The 16205-nt window shown below is 38.3% G+C and overlaps 1 protein-coding gene across 1 annotated transcript in view; it reads left to right on the plus strand.

Annotated features, from left to right (window-relative positions):
- LOC117290782 (beta-adrenergic receptor kinase 2-like) overlaps positions 1-2659 on the plus strand; it is a 70001-nt gene extending 67342 nt beyond the window's left edge. Inside the window, exon 20 of the mRNA XM_033772335.1 lies at positions 1385-2659. Within this exon, the coding sequence (XP_033628226.1) occupies positions 1385-1437 (53 nt within the window). The 3' untranslated portion in view covers positions 1438-2659. The remainder of the gene's footprint in view (positions 1-1384) is intronic.
- Positions 2660-16205: the final 13546 nt, after the last annotated feature.

The following is a 16205-nucleotide window of genomic DNA, read 5'->3' on the forward strand; positions in this document are numbered from 1 at the left end:
GAATCCTTATTGGTCAGCAAGTAATCATTCTGCATCATGCAGGTGTGCACAAACACTTAACTCAATGACAAATTATTAGTCTTTGTAACTAATAACAAAAGTCTTATGCAATGAAGGCTAGTTTGATATTCATTATACATACATGTACATGATTCAAAAGTTCAGATGTTTTTTGTCTTGGATTTTGACATACAGTTATGAATTAAAAAAATACTTTACATGGCTACTGATTGTTTTGAATGTTGTTTCTTTTTTTTCATATTGGAGGTTGAAAAATATTTCAATTTTTTATGCAGTTATCTCATTATTATTGGAAGTTAAGACATTCCCTTAATCCATTTAGAACCAGACACATGTAATAAAAGGGGGGGGGGGGTGAATAAGTATTAGGCATTGTAGTTAGTAGATAGTATTGGAATCCAAACCTGGCAAGTGAATCATAAACATGGAGTATGCGCATTAAGACATGATCATTCATGTAGATAGTACATTCATGTCACCCAACCCAATCAACCCAACCACTGGTTGTCATGATGAGCATCGATGCATATCTGTATCTGTCTGTTCCAATCAGAACCCTTTATTATTGAGATGTAATCATAATGACTGAATAATCACATAAATACAGCTTTCTCTTTATTGATCTGCATTTAAGATGTTTCCGTTTTTCTTCTTGATTGTTTTGGAGTATAGATGGTGGCATGAATTGTTTGCATGGCATGTAAGATAGGCTTATTGTTTTGTGTGGCTTTGAAATCCTGTATAAACATTAGGAAGTGTCATTAATTGTAACCTTATACTTGTATATTTCAAACAAGTTCAAGTCAACTGCGCTAGGTTGTTACTATTTCCAAGTAGAAAGCTAATATCAAATGGTCTAGATGTATAACAGTGTGATGAGTTGGACGTGAGTTAGTGTTGTATTGTCTCTGTATGATGCCCATACAAAACTAGCACACGAGAATTCTTTACATTAATGTTTCCATTGATGTGCCCATATTGTATTATTTGTCATGATCAAGTGATGCCTCCTTTATAAGACCAATCAGAACCACCAAAGCATTTTATTCAAACGCAGCCACATTAGTCTTAGTCTGTGAAGCACTGATCTGGCAACGCACCAAATGGAGACGGCCATCCAAAAGCTTGTTAACAATTTGCAATGGGAATTAAATATGGGTGTGCTATCTGGGTTGTGATTGGTCAGTGCATAGATAGATAGAGCTGAACAGATGAACCCTAATGACTGAGGGCATACTGCACTGCCCGCTTCAAAACATCCAAACAAGTTTTTTCCAATGTATTTTTGTGATATAAATTACTAGTACTCTGTAATTTTCATGATTTTGTCTTATGCTCTCCTTCTTTTTATTGGTGTTTGTAGGTGCATACAATGTGAATAGACGGAGTGCAGTACTGCATGCACAAGTGAGCTAACATCATGTGTTACTACCAGTGGGCAATTCCTGAGTAACTCCTCCAGCCTGAACTTATTGGATTCATAGCATCAATGCTAACAAAGGAAGTTACTCCATTGACACATGGGTGTGCTATCTGGGTTGTGATTGGTAAGTGCATAGATAGAGAGTTACATACAAGGATTTTTCTGATTTAGAAAACCTTCTGTGAGTGGTCACAGCTTATATTTAAGAGAAATTGAAAGTTAGTGATGGGTATTCTCTAACATTGCCCCAGGCACCACAATCCCTAACTACATGTAAGCCACTGTTTCCAACATTAGATTGACATTTGTGTAATCTTCAAAAACAAGCTGCCTCACAAGAAGCAGCAGGATGGATAAACAAAATCACCCAAATCCACAAATGATAGACAGACATGGTAGAGAATGGGGACCTTATTGGGGTGGTGATTAAGGATGATACCCATGGGTATATCAAGGTGACTCCTTTCAATTGCTCCCTAAAGTAAAACCTGGCTGTGTGTCTGGTTGACATAAAGCTTGCAATCAAATGATGTCAATATGTAATGTGGGGCCTGTTGGTGGAATAAATTAAACCTACATGTAAATGTATAAATAATAGGTTATAATTGCATCATCTACCATCATGTCCCAAGATTCTGTCATGATAGCTTTATGTAGCTATGTGATAGCTTTTCAATATTTCTAGAACACCTGCAAATTAAATGTACAGACATGTGCAGAACCTTTCACTCTAACAACTGTTGCACTTGAGAGATATTTCACTCAGTAGTAAAACAGGATGCACATTTGTAGCAATAGTTTTTACTACATTGGTATTTGACCCGCATATGCTGTCCTCAAATTGGAAGTCATGAATTGACTCCAAATTGCTGGAAATGGTTAAGGAGGCATTTGATGTATGTAAAGGGTCAATAGTGTAATGTTTCAATTTGCAATACAAGTATGTAGCTTTAATAAGTACGTTGTAGTTGCAATACAGTCAAACGTCTATTAAATCATGTATAGTTTCAATATAAATTAAAATGATGAAATGGTAGGGGATTCAAAACGTCTAGTGTTAGCATTAATGAACTATTCATCAGTATCGAGCCAGATATCCACATGTTCATAATGCCCTATGTGTTATTTTCTGCAGAGGCATCCACATAGCCTTGCTCAAGGCAGTCGAATTATTCACTCCGAAAAAAGACCGCCGCTGTATAAAAACCCACCCGTATTCACTGTGCGTAAAATGTATGTAACTACATCGCACGACACGATGCCCCCGTACACTATCCGCATGCATGGCCGACAGCCTTGTCTGTGTTGAAGCCACTGACCTCATTACTATAATAAGCGAAGAGTTCCCACGGTCAGCTCATTACCATAATGCCCGCGAAAGACGAGATATGTTTACATCACACCACCACCACGGACGCTCAGCGAGCATGATAGGGTACAAAGGTCATGATAAGGGAAGTGCGTGATTGGACGTCAAAATTAATAATTCATTTGCCTCACATCCTGTGTTGTCTGATAGGTCTGACGAAAGATATACATATTCATGAGCTGCACACTAGCATATCTGAGAGCCCCCCATTTTTTTCCAATAGTGGAATTTTTTTTCATGAAACACATTAAACCCAGAAGTTACAGACCCGACAAGGCTGTCGGCCTGACGGCCTCCGCATGCGGTTAGTGGTACGAGTGCAGATGACTTGTGTGCACAGTAGTCGTACGATGTGACAGTGTGTTTACGGGTGGGCCATGCGATGTGATTACACGTACCACGCACAGTGAATACGGGTGGGTTTACAGCGGCGTCTTTTCGGAGCGAATAATGCGACTGCCTTGAGCAAGGCTAGCATCCACATTAAAATGTACAACATGACCCAATATCATGGAGCTGCTTCAAGCACTAAAAAGCTCAGTGAAACAAAATGATGTTTACCCAGCAAGATACCATGTCACATGTACTGGTGTCTGGCTATTAGCTGAATATTTATAAGAATGATTTTTCTGTTTAAACAGTTCCATGAATTGGGGCCAGGCTTATTGCCTATCAACCGTGTCACACTGGCCAATAGGAGACTTTCCAACGCTAGGTGGCAGCAGACATACTGGGTAAATTTCCATTGTTTACGTAGTTCTGAACATGCGCATAATTCTGAGAACAATGGATTTACCCGGTAAGTCTGCTGCCCTCTATCGTCCCAGAAAGTCTCCCATTTTGCCTACCAACCGTGTCACACTGGCCAATTTTGCCTATCAACCGTGTCACACTGGCCAATTTTGTCAGACAACTTGGGAGTTGACAAACTGCACTGTATGCAGGCACAAGTAGCACTTGAGCAGTACAAGAGTCGATCTTCTACATGTAACTCATTATCCCAAGAAAATAATGATAACAACTGAAATGTGAATTACAATTTTATTGTTGGCGATGCCTGGAACTGATTTATTGTAAGTTGCCTCATATGACAGAATAATTGAAACTAAAAACATTATATTTTTGCCAATATGGAGACTATAGTTGTTTTTCTCCCTGTTTATTATGTTTTGTAAGAGAAAGAGCAGATGATCTGATGTAGTTGATTTGAATGTATCAAGTAATATAAAGGTATTAGCAATATTAAACTTACTTAAGTTGACTTGAAGCCAGTTTAGAAATCTGCTGTCAGGGTGAACAATGTTAGTTTACTGGCATGGTTGTAAGTCAAGGTGTTTGATAACAATTATGATGAAATCAAGATTCAAATAAAATAAAAAATTATTTGTAAAGTTTCTACCTTGACTTGGTAGAGATTGAGGACTGTCACGCAAGGCACTTCATGCAATGACCCACTTCTTTGGTTGCACAAAAGAAATTGGTCTAAGATAAAATCACTGCAGCCAAGAAAATTTGGTGGAAGTCTGAAGTTTGTAACTTTTTTGTTAATCATTTTTATTAAAGCTTATAGTCAAACTAATTGGTTGTAAATTGCCTCATGTCATCCGAATGAGGATCCTTAAACTTCGTTCAAATTTTTTGGACTATAATTGGAAGAGCCAGAATTCCACAATTTGCATTCTTAACAAAATGCTTTCAGTATTTGTTGTATATAACTCACATTCAGATCCTTTTTTTAAAAACGGTTTTCACAATAACCAGGGATAGACAACAACAAAAAAGACACAGAAACTTGTTCACTTCACACTCAAACCCTTCTAAACAACACGGATGACTCCTTTTGGATGCCATGTGGCACGACATAATTCCCTCGTTCGGACAATTGGGCGGGAATTATCCTTTTGGAAGCAAATCTGCGAAGTGTCCAATAATTATCCATTATAGGTTCCCGTATTGTGTACATGTAGTGCCAATTTTCATGGCAAAATAAAGGATAACATAAAACGAGTGTTCTACCAATCAAACTACAAGGATATGTGTGTTTGGTATTAAATGTGGTTATATGCAGCACTTATCTTTCATCCAGATAATAGTCAGGAAAGACATTATATGCAGCACTTATCTTTCATCCAGTTAGTCAGGAAAGACATTATGTAAAGTACATTTAGAATATTCCTGTTTTTTTATTTTACCCTATTTTTATTTATTTTCGCAGGGTAGTTACTATTTAAAATAGTAAAGTAGTTTTTACTTGCCCCAAAATAATTAGTACCTGTATACACTATATATGTTGCAAAATTTGTCATATATTTTTCATTACTTTTGTAAAATATAGCATTTATAAATTTAATAGTAATATATTATAATCACTGTCTGTTACCTTCGTACAAAGTTCAATATCAAAATGATTAAAAAAAGAGCTTAAAAAAAGAGCTATAGAATACAGGGAGAGAATGTTAAAGCATAGTTGATAGCAGTATTAATGGCGGAGCATCTACATGTACCTACATTGTATGTCCTCTAAGCTCCGAATGGTAAACTTGAAAATGCTGTGTCGCCTCAAAGTGTTCAATACGCTAAAACACACAGAGATATTGGCTGCCAATATTTGCACAACTAAAATTGGCTTCCAATATTGGCACATCTAGGTTATTGGCTGCCAATATTGGCACATCTAGGTTATTGGCTGCCAATATTGGCTCGGTTTTGGCTGCCAACATTGGCACAACTAAGGTTATTGGCTGCCAATATTGACACGAGGTTATTGGCTGCCAATATTGACACAAGGTTATTGGCTGCCAATATTGACACAAGGTTATTGGCTGCCAATATTGACACAAGGTTATTGGCTGCCAATATTGACACAAGGTTATTGGCTGCCAATAACAACACAACTAAGGTTATTGGCTGCCAATATCGACACAACTAAGGTTATTGTGACGGGTCAATTGGGTCAATGTCTTAGTTACACCTTACATTGAAGTCTATGGGGAGTGTCAGTTAGTAGGCCCCACCCTAGCCCTATATAGAACTCTAATCCTCTGTACACAGATACAGAGTCCTACTATTGGGGCCCTTTTCTGAGGCGGAAAATTTTCAAAGCTTCATAACTCAAATCTTACCTGCAACAAGCCACTAATTTCAACAGATTCACATTTATGGCGGCATACATTTTTCTGCGGTGGGTTTTGGTCCTCATATATTCCTCACAAATCCTTCATTTTCGTGAACTAATGCAGCTCCCAACGTAAAAAAATTCCCGTTTTCTCACAGTGTTGTCTGTTGCCGTACGTACGCGTATACATTCGCGTGCAAGATGCAAGACGCATGAATTCTTGGTCACCGTATCTTGACTGAACAGCGTTGACAGCAAACGCAACGCAAGATTTGCGCGTCGTGCGTCTTGCGTACACACGGCAGACTGTGAGAGTACGAACAAAAAGGGAATTCCTTAAAAAGGGAATTTCCGCCCCAGAAATGGACCCTGATATCCAGGACGTCACTGTAGTATTACAAAAGTGTAAGGCCGCCAGGGCTAGCCCCACCCCTACACCAAAGGGTACCATGGGGCCTGTGAGTTAAGTACTCTTACACCAAATGGTCTGCAGTTGGTACTCCTGGAACTGTCAGTTGGTACTCAAGCACCATGGGTGTGTCATTTAGTACTCCTACCATGGGGTATCAGTTACAATGTAATACTCCCATGCCATCTGCAACTGACATCCAATGCATTAATTTGATGCTTACTTGTACAACTTAATGACAGGTAATAAACCACATGGTAAACTGACTGGGTAAATGTTAAAAGAATTTTGGGTTGAACAAAGACAAATTGACTTGAGTTTGACCATGACTTGAGCCACGATCCCTGTGCTGTCGCTTTATACATGTAGGTCTTTGTATACAGATCACCGGCTACACAGCAGTTACAGGTTGAATGGCTTTTGAGGCATCCCCAACCAAAGATATGGGCAACATCGGGAGAGTGCTTGGAGATTAATGGGTTCATGTCTGCTCTGGTCAATTAAAGGACATACTCATGTCATCATGAAGTCATCAAGTGACTTTTGCATAAAACTTAACTATAAGCTCATTTCTTTGCAAATTTTTGCAAATTCATATTTGCAGAACTAGCTTTGTGCCATATTGTACATAGTAGGTGTTTATCCAACCATGGAGGTATGTTTATCCAACCATGGAGGTACTACCTCCATGATCCAACTGACATTTCAAAGCTACATGTATCTCTACATGTAACCCCCATGCATTGCCATACTAACACAAAAATGAAACCCCCATTCCAATCAATGCTACATGTATACTAAGACAAACTGGAAGCACCAATCAGGGGTGGCAGCCAATGTGATCTGCATTTCAGTCATAGTTTCGTTGCTGAAACACGTTTTAAATGGTCAATGAAATATCTCCCTAGTTTCACATTAAATACATTGTATGAATTTCTTTTGAAATTATCACAAGTGTGTTGATTTGTCTTATAATTCACTCTGAAATGAGATTTATTAATGAAATACATGTATATGTGTATATGTTAAGAATTGACCAAACAGTAGGCAGGAGCCATATACTCGACCAGTATTTATTAACAATCATTTAGAAAAGATCTCTTTTATGTCATAATGTATATTTTGTGCTTCACCTTTTCCTGGTGTGGTAACTTGATATGAAGTTACATTATTTTGTTGGTGTAGTTTTAAAGGAGTGGATATTTTAAAAAGCAATGGATGACTTTCAGCAGACGGTTGGTAAATATGGAGGACGAAAAATGGCCATCTGCTTTTCTGATATGGAAAGGCAGATTTAATGGGTATTTTAAAAGAAAATAAAGAGTTTGTGTCTTTAACGCCATGTAATGCTTAGTGATGCTGTTTTGTCAATTTACAAAATTGCCGAACACCGGGCCATGTAAACACACGCTATGCGCGCATGCCGGGCCACGTATATAGGCCAGTGCGCCCTCTAGTTCTTTTAAGAACTATAACTCTATGTGTATGGCACTGTTCTAACTCAACATATTGCACTATTTTAAGATGCGTGTTACGTTTGCTTGTCAAAGTTTTATCACATGTGTGATTGTGGAAAAAAGACAAACATAGCCCATCTGTGTTAAATTGGGCTATGTTGAATACAGGATGCAGAAGCGCTATACCGGGTGTCTAAAAAAAAACTATACACTTTTGAAATGGCTGCCAAATAATAAAATATACAATTCTATGGGAAAATTCTACGCGTGCATGATTTTAGATCGTTTGTTGAAGCAAAAATAAGAAGGTATCCCCCTTACTGACAAAATGGCAGGCGATTTAAATGTAGAGTGGCGATAAAAAAAACATCGCCTTCTCTGTCTTACATGTACTATTTGCAATGCTTCACAGCGCCCCTTGAAAGGTTCACACACTTCCTTGATGAGAGTAAATAAGAAGATAATACATTGTACAACATTTCTGAAGCTTTAGACACCTGTCATGGTTTACTTCGCTACACCTACCATACAAACACACGTACAATACACACCGCTGTGCCGGCACACCAACGTTTGCAATGATGTTGCACTATGCGCTATGTGAATAGGGTGCTTAAGCAAAATAGAGGCTTTAATGGTCCCTTTTTGTTTGCTTACCGCTATAAGCAAAAAACCTTGCTTAAGCAAGGCTATGAAATTAAAAGTTTGCTAGGTGCATCTAATAAGCACAAAATGGGACCGTTATGGCAGCTCTATGAAATTGGGCCCTCGTTACCAAGAAAGGTTTTATGCTAATAATTATTCAATTGGGCCCTCGTTACCAAGAAAGGTTTTATGCTAATAATTATTCAATTGGGCCCTCGTTACCAAGAAAGGTTTTATGCTAATAATTATTCAATTGGGCCCTCGTTACCAAGAAAGGGGTTATGCTAATCATTATTCAATTGGGCCCTCGTTACCAAGAAAGGTTTTATGCTAATCATTATTCAATTGGGCCCTCGTTACCAAGAAAGGGGTTATGCTAATAATTATTCAATTGGGCCCTCGTTACCAAGAAAGGTTTTATGCTAATAATTATTCAATTGGGCCCTCGTTACCAAGAAAGGTTTTATGCTAATCATTATTCAATTGGGCCCTCGTTACCAAGAAAGGGGTTATGCTAATAATTATTCAATTGGGCCCTCGTTACCAAGAAAGGTTTTATGCTAATAATTATTCAATTGGGCCCTCGTTACCAAGAAAGGTTTTATGCTAATAATTATTTTGAGTAATTACCAATAGTGCCCACTCAGCCTTCAAGCAGAGATGGGGGTTTAAGGACCCTTTTTGCTTGCTTGCTTGACGTTTTAAGCAAAAAACATTGCTTAACCAAGGCTATGAAGTTAAAAATGTTAGGTGCGCCTGTTAAAGCCATTATACACTTTCAGTACAGAAAAAAAATAGAAGTTCACAGATTTACAAATAACTTACAGGGTTTACAGAAGGTAATGGTGAAAGAAATATGAAATATTGAAATATTGTTCCATGAAATGCTTTACTTTTTGAGAAAACATTAAAACAATATCAATTCTCGATAGCGAGAATTACGGATTTATTTTAAACACACGTCATGACACGGCAAAACGCGCGGAAACAAGAGTGGGTTTTCCCGTTATTTTCTCCAGACTCCGAAGACCGATTGAGCCTAAATTTTCACAGGTTTGTTATTTTATGTATAAGTTGTGATACACGAAGTGTGGGATTTGGACAATAATGTTTACCGAAAGTGTATAATGGCTTTAAGCACAAAATTGACGATTAAGCAGCTCAATGAAATTGGGCCCGGAAGTAACCGACATCTTGGATTGAATTTTGTAAGCTACAAAAAGACTTGGTTCTCACAAAGGGAAGACTAATTCCTGCGCAGTCTATTTGCATACCCTTCACAAAAGTGAGCAGTGCCCACCCAGGGATGAATTATGTTGGGACTTTTTGATGTCATATGAAAGTTGAGACAATAAGCTATCCATACACCTAAACCTCTTCCCCAGAATTACTTACTTTTTATTCGGCAGCCATTTCAAAAAGTGTAGTTTTTCTTAGACTCGGGGTATTTGTCCCTGTCCCATTCTCGCTTGTGAAATTTAACTATATTCTTTATTTTCCACTCTAGTTTTGCTGTAAAGCCATCGATTCTACCAGTTGAGCAGTACTCAACTGGTAGAATCGATGGCTTTACAGCAAAACTAGAGTGGAAAATAAAGAGTATAGAAATGTATGTCATTGTGGACAAAGTCAACAGACACCAGTTGGGTTGTTATCAGACTACATGGCACTGTTCTGAGCAAGACATTTTACCATAGTTGCTATATCCTTTCAATGGGAGATGTACATGTAAAGGTCCAGTTTGTTGTGTCATTCACAAAATAAGAAACTTACCCTTCTTTTGCTGCGGTGTTCTGGCATGGTGGACTATTTGGGCAGCATACATGTACATTACAGTGTCCATTACAGGTCGTTTTAGAAATTGACCCTTAATTCAAACTCGTAAGAGTACATGTACATTGGCAGTTGATTCTTTTGTTGGGTAGATTAAAGAATGCCAAAACTGCAGATTATTATTCTTAAAATCATTATTTAAAATGTACGCACCTTGGCTTACTTATAATGTACTTCATGTAAACATAGACTAAATAAATGGCTCACGTAACTATATTTGTTTCTAAAAAAAAATTGAATTATTTAAAATAAATTATTTTTCCAAGTATGAAGTTCTAAATGATATATTATTGTAGTGGTATTACATGTACATGTAGATACTGCTTGCTGGTTTGGAGAAGATAGATCTATACATTTGGCCCAACTTTTATGGAGTTTATATTTAATAAGACATGTCATTGTTTCTGTGTATTTGGGTTCATAATGGTTTTTGTTTGTCATTATTGTAGCTTCTCAGGCGTTTAGATATAACATTTTATCAGATTGAAAAGTGTCATCTCACCAATTGTCAACTGAATATAATTCAAGAATTATGACAAGAACCAATATGTGTCACTTAATGGAGAAATAGTCAAAATATTGTTCTTCAAATCTTAGAGGACATCATTGATATTTTAATAAAATCAGAAATATACAGCAAAATGGGCAAGTCGTTGTTTGAGTTGGAATTTATGGAAACTCCTAAGTCGCATTACTTTGGGTTCTGATCTTATTCGTTGTACACAACAGCAATTTATGACCTTTCCTGTTCCTTGTCAACCTCAATTAAGGAGCGGACTGTGCTGTACAAAAATGCCAACCAAGGTTACCCAAGTGAGTCCCAAGTGAGTCCCAACAGCCAAGTACCAAGTACGAGGATCTCTGAGTAATGACTAATGATTAAAAGTGTACAGCTTCGTAAGGAAAATACTGCAAAATTTTATAGCAACATAATTTAATGTTTTTGGGGGGACTAATTAAATACATCAAAGTCAAATTTCATTTTACATGTGAATATCTTTATTCCTTTAATCCTTGCATATCAATGGCATACATTTACAACGCCACAGTACCATGCAGGACCTCGTTTTGTTACAAAATATCTTTAAATTTAGTTCCATACTTCCATCAACCATTTAAAACAATAAAAAGCACTTTTGAACAATTTTGTTACCGAGTGATGTTTAACTTCAGTTATACAGAATGAATAAATCAACTGAAGTTATACATTACTACATAGATTCCACAAAACTGTTTGAAAGCCCTTTGAAATACTAAAGGGATTTTTAGAATAACCATTGACTACCATTGTTAAAAAAACCAGAAGATTATTACCGCTGGGAAGCATGTCTTATCTCATCACATCAAGATAATACATGTAGTTGCAAAACAAACTGAATACTTTTATTTTTTCCTTTTTTGCGTAATCCCATCAATTAAAAAAATAATTTAGAATAATAAAAATAACTCATATATGTTTATATAAAACACATTCTAAAACCGTGTTTAAAATCCTTAAAAGTTACATACCATAGTTATTCAAGATAAATAAATATATACATACACATGTATATCCAAACCCTTTTAACTATCTATTACAACTGAAAAGTTCCACTCTGTGCAACTAGGGGCAAGGGCGACCAGCGGCAATTGTCAATTACTAGTCAACTAGGGGCAAGGGTGACCAGCGGCATTTGTCAACTACTAGTCAATGGTAACCTATGAATTAAATACTTCCTGGGTAACAAGCAAAATCGCCAAATGGTTGACAATAGTGCACAGTTATCTTGGGATAGAACTTGCTCTTAGTGTGGTTTTGCATATCTTAACGCAATACTGATTTTGTTAACATTGTCAAGAGCCACTGCTTCACATCCTGCAAGTATCAGAGGATGGTCAGCTTTTCTTAAATCAATCATTCATTTATTCTGTTTAAGGTTGCAACCACACATACACCTCACAAAAATACTGCTGTTGCAATGCTATAAAACGTACAGTACTCTAACATTTCCAGTATCAATAACAGGGATAAATGATTGGTTGCTTTCAATAAGTTAGGCCATAGTATTCAACATTGCAAAGGTGCTGTGTTTATCAATGGGCCAACTTAGTGAAGCCCGGTGAGCAAGGAGTGGACGTTGGCATAGTTTCTTCAACCACTGCTTCCCATCCATAGAGCAGAGCAAAAGGCACATTAAACTGGCCGGTGGTTTTTCTGACAAGCAGATGAAAAAACTTTTGTGTTCAGACACAAACTGTCGAAAACAGTAGATTTAAAATAAAGGTTAAAAATATGTTTTCACTTACCCTTGCTCTATGATCTTAAAGATAAAATGATTGAGTAGTTGTATCTTAGAGCAAGGACTGTTCTCTCATTACATTGTAGTATGACTTACTATTCACACTCAAGCTTATCGGACAAGCGCACTTGGCAGTTGGTCGCAGACTACACTTGGTGTTTGTCGACTTCAGAAAGGCCTTCGACTCCGTCATACACCACAAACTGCTGGAAACCATCGACGCATACGGTGTCATGCCGGAAGTCATCCGCCTCATCGCCAACCTTTACAACGGTGCCCACGGTTCGATCTCATGGAAGGGCCAGACCACTGACGAATTTGAGACGCCGGTTGGGGTGCGGCAAGGCTGCCCCTTGTCCCCCGTACTTTTCAACCTGTACACGGAAGCCATGATGCGCGAATGGAAGGAACAGGTGTCCCATCTCACCCCGCCAGACGTCGCCGGTGATCTGTTCTGGGAGCTGAGGTATGCGGATGACTTGGTGCTCCTTGCCCGTTCTGCAGAAGATGCCACCTACATGCTGGAGAAGCTCGACTCCATAGCCACATCATACGGGTTGAAGTTGCACCCAGACAAGACTGAACACCTTGCACTGAACCCACCAGCAGATGCACCGATCACGCTGCATGGTAACCCCATCAAATCGACTTACCACTTCAAGTATCTGGGCTGCAGCATCAACACTACGATGGATGACTCCACCGAGATTCGCAGTCGCATCGCCATAGCGAAAAGCGCCCTGAACACCTGCGTTTACCTCAAGAAACCCCGCATCCGCACTGAAACCAAACTCCATCTCGCGAGAGCTCTCATTCTCTCCAAGATGTTGTATGGCGCGTCGACATGGACAGTGTCTGTCACCAGTGGGAAAGCCATAGATGCGTTTGGCAGAACTATGTGGAGGAAACTGCTTGGTATCATATGGAGCGACTTTGTCTCGAACCAGGAACTCGAGCAAAGAATTGGCGACCGTTGGCAACTCACACAGGCCACCCTGATGAATCGACAATGGGCGTGGCTTGGTCACTTCCAACGCCACACGAACCACACAACTCTGGTCAACGGACAGCCAACCGGGTCACGATGCACCCCAGGGAGGCCTCGGTTTCGCTGGGTAGATGGCCTACGCCGTTGGACGGGCTCCACAGCAGACACTCTGGTTGACGAGGCGGCGGCCCGCTCGTCCATCCCTCCAAAGAAACAGCCGGCAAAATCTTCAATGGTGTTGCGCAGTCATAGTCGTCAAGGCGCCAGTGGCGTACGACGTTGATTGATTGATTGCACTCTTCATTATTTCATGGAAAAAAACCTTAAAAATATATCACAATTTTGAATTGTCTCTTTAACATTAACAAAACAAGGCGATTAGAGCCACAGCACCGTACAAAGAGTAAAAGCTACGGACAATTAACAAAGGAATGAAAAACTGGTTATGACAACACTGGAAAGTACGGAGTTAACCCCAAACGGCCCGTCACATGGGAGTACAAAGTTACCTAAGGAAAATAGAGAGCTCTTCTCATTGACTGGTAGTCAGTGAAATTACCTCAGCAAGTCTGGAGAATTTTGTTTTCTTTCATCTTTCACAAGCATTAAGATGTGAGCTTTGTTCTTAAAAGATCTTGATACCAACTACCTGGCACCTTATTTTGTTATGGCATAATCAATGCAAAAAGGAACCAATGATCTTACATTGCTCTAGAACGGCTTGTCATTCTTGTGGATGGAACACTTTGTGTATATAGCAGACTCCTGATACAAACATACACACACTGTACAAGCCTAAATAAAAGCCTCATCAAATTAATGTATAACAACAACAAAAACAAGTTCACCCGGCTAACACAACTCACACAGAAATAGTTTGAAACATTGTTTTAAGGTTCAAAATTTAGATCAACTCATATTCTTATTGCTTGTCGTATGTTTTTTGTATGAAGAATGAAACTCCTCTGCAGAAGGACAGTTTCAATTAAAGTGCAACAACATTTATTGTTGTGATAAAAAAAACACCCAACTTGATATCCCTGTGTACAAAGAGAATGCATCAATAAAATTGGTCATTTCAAACAAACTGAAAATCACAACACTTGTCATCTACAGAATAAAGGATAAACCGATTCTAAACAAACAAACAAACAAACATGACATTTCTGTCAGCAAAAGAGAATGTGTTTATAATACTGTGTGTGTTTTAAAAGCAACAATCAGAAGTTAGGGTTTCAGCATTATAGTTGAACGAAGAGCCTTTGTTTAGCCCAATTTGCAAAGGTTTTCTTATCAGATATGTCTCATTAGTAAAGTTTTAAACATGTACCATATCAAAGCTTGGTACTCGTAGGTCATGAACTGATGTCAAAACGTAATAAAAGCTAGGTAACAAATATGTAAATAGTTTAAACAAAAAAATAATAATAATTGACTTGGTTTTAGCCAATCATGAGACCACTGTATTTCAACAAATATTTATCCATCAATTTTGATTTATATACTCGTGTACATATATATATTTATCTTCCAGTACGCGCTAACCCACAAATCAGATGTTCGAACTACTAGGGGGATAAAAACATATATACTACTTCCTCTGTTTTATATACTACTTCCTCTGTTTTTATTGCACAGTGCGTATTGTGAGTGTCAATGCATCACGCTCCGTATACGGACAGTGCAAAAATTATATTCTAAACTTTGTGTGCATGCAAGCTGTTCGTCACAAAATAACATTCTGAAATTTTAAACTTTGCGCGTTGCACGTGAGACTGGAAGAAAAATTAGTTATTACACGCGCGCTCGTGGACTTCGAAAAAGTATAGCGCGTCTGTGTCCCATATCCAACTCAGCCTTCGGCCTCGTTGAATATGGGACGCAGGAGCACTAAATTTTCCGTATTCCACTCGTGCTTGTGTGATAACTTATAATGAACTAGGTGGGACAAAACATTGTGTGACGTCATGACATTTATTGCCCACTGTATATGAGTGCAAAACGCTTGGCTCTAAAAAGTGTACAAAATTGGTTGGTCAAAAACACAACTTTTCAAAATACCTTTGACATTTAATTTTTTTTTTTAATGAGCCTACTGTGACCCTTTCTTACAGTCCAAGCAGTAAGTACAAAGCATTCATCTAGTGTTAACAAGAACGTCTTACATATTAGATATTTATGTTTCAGTATGAAATCATGATATTTGCTCTTTTTGATTCCATCAACCAAAACCCCTCTATGTTGATTTTTAGGACCACTTCACATCTGAGTTTATCTGAGTTGACTTGGCTACTACAGGCAAATATAAGGCTTGTTTTAACAAGCAGCTCCTCTCATGTCAAACTCAAATAAATGTTTGTATTTAGTAGAGGCACTTGACTTAACAGGCTGTTGTACTAAATGGAAAAGTTTAGTAGTGTGTTGATTCAAGTTGAATTCTGAACTCGCTCATTGTAACAATAAGAAATGCACATGGGCTGTCCTTCACTAGAGGACATGAAACAGCAGCCCATTCACTAGAGGACATCAACCAGCAGCCCATTTCAAGCCAGCAGCCCATTTCAAGAAAGCTAGGATAAATCCTATGTCCAGTTAGGACGAGTAACCCATCCTAGCTTAGGATGGGTTCAATGCGTCCATTGCTATGGATACAGAACTGAACTTAA

The sequence above is a fragment of the Asterias rubens genome, chromosome 5 (assembly GCF_902459465.1).
Source record: "Asterias rubens chromosome 5, eAstRub1.3, whole genome shotgun sequence".
Taxonomy (NCBI): domain Eukaryota; kingdom Metazoa; phylum Echinodermata; class Asteroidea; order Forcipulatida; family Asteriidae; genus Asterias; species Asterias rubens.